The sequence below is a fragment of the Pterocles gutturalis genome, unplaced genomic scaffold, assembly GCF_000699245.1.
Source record: "Pterocles gutturalis isolate BGI_N339 unplaced genomic scaffold, ASM69924v1 scaffold39865, whole genome shotgun sequence".
Taxonomy (NCBI): Eukaryota; Metazoa; Chordata; class Aves; order Pterocliformes; family Pteroclidae; genus Pterocles; species Pterocles gutturalis.
Window position 1 is genome coordinate 1 of NW_010147313.1, and position 4,079 is coordinate 4,079.

At 46.0% G+C, this 4,079-nt stretch overlaps 1 protein-coding gene across 1 annotated transcript; it reads right to left on the reverse strand.

The window, feature by feature from the left end:
• Positions 1-231: 231 nt before the first annotated feature.
• LOC104470898 (activating signal cointegrator 1 complex subunit 1-like) lies at positions 232-2,420 on the reverse strand (the record flags this gene model as incomplete). Its single annotated transcript, XM_010086006.1, has 3 exons — positions 2,312-2,420; positions 1,032-1,131; positions 232-329 (listed from the first exon to the last, which is right to left on the reverse strand). Coding segments are annotated over exons 1-3 (307 nt in total), but the record flags the coding sequence as incomplete, so codon positions are not given.
• Between the last annotated feature and the right edge of the window lie 1,659 nt (positions 2,421-4,079).

Sequence of the window (4,079 nt, forward strand, 5' to 3'; positions counted from 1 at the left end):
CCCCAAAAAAAACCCACCTTATAATGCTTTATAAGGATTTATGGACAGGGAAAATAGATCCAGGAGAAAAGTGAACTGATTTTTCAAAGGCCACAAAGTGAGTCAGTGCCATCTCAGAAGTAAGAATTAAAGGAAAAAACACCCGCTGTGCCGCCGCCCCCCCCCCTTGCTCAAATCATGTTTGTGCAAGAGCCGATGAGACAACACCCATTTTGTGCATGTTAAACTCACCAATTTCTCCTTCTACACCAGGCTTGGGAATGCTGATGGAGGTTCGAGTCTCTGTTTCTAGTCTCTTCTTGGTTTCCCCTTTCTTCCCAATGATGTACCTGGTGGCATAGAAGTTCGAGAGAGTCACTCACACAGTGTCACTGGGCCACTCTCCAGCCTGCAGACTAACCATGCTGCAGGGACACCCCACATTCGGTATCCCTGTGCTAGAGGGACACATGCATTCAGCTCCACATGCAGCATTTCCTCTGCTTTTTGCTTTGCTCAAGGTAGTCACCTTCCAGCATCCAGACAAGAGAACACCTTTCCTTCTCTACATTTCAGTAAAACTATTCAACCAATAAAACTGTCAAAAATAATTAGATAAAGCTTTGAACACTATAGGCTTCCCAGAAAACACCAGATTTGAGTCAACAGTCAATTCCAGTCATGTGTGCCTTCTCTCAAAGCTTTCACAAACTCCCCCTGCCACGCTGCTCACCCCAGTTCTTCCTCCCCTTCTTCCACCCTCTCTGATGCTTCTATGTTCAAGGGAAGAGATGCTCAAAAACTCTCCTGCCAGCAAGAAAGCACCACCTGCTGTCTCTGTCACAGGGAAGGCTAGGAGCCAAGCAGGGCACAACTGCACTAAAAAGACACTGCCAATCTTACCTTACCAAATGCTAAAATCCACATCTGCAAAACAGAATACGTTTCGGAGATCTGGCGCTTACTCCGACCTCAAAAAAAAATTAAAAAAAATTCTGCGCTCAATCACTTCCCAGCAGCAACTCAAATAAACCAGAAACACATAGGCTCACTTGTATAATGGGCTGGGAACCTCCACTCTGCACTGGAAGCCTCTCTCAGTCTCTTCCACCACAAAGGCATCGCAGGGTTCATCTGTGCAGTCACCGGGGCCTGCTAGAAAAAAAACAGACCTTGTACAACCTCTGTAATGTTTGGCAGCACTTTATGTAGGACAAGAATCTCACTGACGCCTTTTACCAAGGTTAAATAAAGGAAGAAACAGGCTCCCCTCCACTGCAGCTAACTGTGTTTTATTTTACCTTACTACCAGCTCTGGAAAACACAATGACTGCTTCTAAATCCGGCTGGCTGGGAGGCATAGGAAAGCAGTAGTTACAGCCCAGGTTTTCTCTCAGCTGGAGGTTGTGCAACTACCCAGTGGGAATGGCCTCTTCTCCCAGCAGGGTGAAAGCCACCAGCCCATTCAGAGACCTCAGCAAAGAACACCAATAAAAGGTGAGGATGGTTTTGGTTCAAGGATTCAGGTTTTGGAAAATGGAGAAATTCTCACACCTTCCTCACGGAGGAATAGATGTACCTTTCATCCACAAGCCTTTCTGTTGTGCTTGTTAGGACCAAACATGACTTCCAGAAAGAGGCCATAGTTTCCATTTCCTCTCCAACACACACAGGGATGAATCTGGGTGGCAAGGAGCTTATTAAAGCTTTGTTCAATCCACCAAAAGGCAGCGCAGAAGGGAGAAACAGGACACAATGGCCACAACCCTTTCTATTTCAGAAATAACACCTGAGCTTTTCTGTGCCCACAACAACTCATGCAGAACTACAACAGACAGAAAAAGTAAATCAGAATAGGAAAAATGTTGCGCCCAAAATAACTAACACCTTCCAAAAGCCACATTGTAAGAGGCCATTTTTTTAAGGTGGGAAAACTGCAAGGACAAAGGATCTTTAGCAAGCAGCTTCCACTCCCACTGTATCTGCAAACAATCACACTACCAAAAAGAAAGACACTTCAGATCTACAGAGCTGATTTGTTTTCCCCTTTTACTGGAGATCTTTCACAGCCAGCAAGCAGACAGCCAGCAGCACAGTCACCCACATTAGGTAACCGGGATTACGCCCACTTTTTGATCAGCAAGATCATCGGGGACCAATGCAAAGCATTTTTCTCCCTCTTGAACATCTCACTCCGCCACAAGGGCAGGTCCTTGAGCACATAAAGATATCAGAGAGAACACCAAGAGCTCCCTAGGTCCCCAGCATCAATGACTTAATCTGTAGCACATCCTGACAGCACCCCAGTCACCCCTCGCGCAGCAGTCTTTACCTGCACAGAAATCCTCCTCCTCCTCGTGCGGGTAGGCCTGCTCTTGAATGAGATTCTTCCTGTACACTCGTCCCCCAATTCTTCCCAGGGTGGGCTGCAGAACATCCATCCTGCTCCTCCTCCTAATGCAAAAACAAAGACAGCTTCACTAACTTCTGCCAAGGAAAGGTAAATTCTGAGGTTTCCTCATGCATAAGGGGAGCCCAGAGGAGCTCAGACGTAAGAAGAGAGGTCTGTACCTCCAGAAGAGCAGTAACTCCTCCTACACATATATATGAGAGTTCAGAAAAGCAACACCTTGTCAAACCTTATGTCACTCATCCAAAGACTAATTTTATGAGAACTTACACGTATACTCTTTGTCAGCTTGTAAAGCACAATGAAGTAAAACTGGGAAATTTTAGCAATGTTAAGATACATAACAAAGCATTGGAGTTTTTTAACCCTGAAAGGAGGTCAGCAACTGATCACCATTCCCCCAGGAACTCAAAGTTTTACGTAAAACTCGCTACAACCTCAGTCAATGTGCTGTCTTAGCATTGTTTAGGATTCTCAACAGTTTCACCTCGTTATTTTCCATAGCTGCAGACCAAAGAGACCTCAGCCTCTTCCAAAGAATCCCCTACAACACTGACCTCTCTCAAAATACCTGCCATGCTCCACTAGTTTCCCAAAGGCCTAAGGAACTTTACAAAAGCAAAACCCATTCCCTAGATCTGCTTGAGAAGCAGCTGGGGAAGGCACTCCGAAGGATCAGTGCTGGCTGGTGTAAGTGGTTACACCTCCTGTCCTCCACCTCAGCGCACCATGGTAAGTTTAAGGTGTAGGCATAGAAGTCTTATGCTACCCTGCATTATTCTAAACAATATTACAAACATGAGGCACTGAGGTAAACTTTTTATAGTAGAGAACATTTTATGGTGTAAAAGCAACGGGGCAACCCAAAGAATTAGCAGTCATCTGTCAGACTTCATCAAGACTCAAATTCCTATGTTCACTGAACAGTTTTAAGCTGAAGGAGTGGAGATTTAGATATTAGGAATAAATGTTTTCCTGTGCGGGTGGTGAGGCAGTGGCCCAGGCTGCCCAGAGAAGCTGTGGATGCCCCATCCCTGGAGGTGTTCAAGGCCAGGCTGGATGAGGCTTTGAGCAACCTGGGCTAGTGGGAGGTGTCCCTGCCCATGGCAGAGGGGTTGGAACTGGATAGTCATTAAGGTCCCTTCCCACCCAAACCATTCTGTGATTCTGTGATATCTCAGTTTGCCTTGTTTCTAAAGCAGAAATTTCTGTTACTTAGAAAACAAAGCTGGCACCAAAATAAATCACCTTTGTCAGAAGGTTTACCTGCCCACTACAACAGAACGTGACACGAACGAACGAAGTACTTGCCTTTGGAGAGGAATTTATCCTAAACTGGATTTATTATACGGACTGACAGGAGGGAGGTTCATAAGGTTAACTATCTTATGAAAGCCCCACCTTCTGAAAAGACTGACAACACCTGAACCCACACTTCAACAAAAAGCCATTCCTGCAGTTCCAGAAGCACAAACGGTGCACAGAGAAAGCCAGAACAGGCCACGAAAAAACCCACACTGGCGCTGGGGTTGTTCGCTTCCACTCAGATTTTTTTAATTAAAAATTGAAGCGCTAGTGCCACAATTTGTTAATACAGGCCTTTAAATAAACCAGCCCGGGGGTGCACGGCCCCGAAAGAGCCCGGGGCGCAGCGGTCCCCTCCCTAGCCCCGTATCTATGGCAGCCTCCG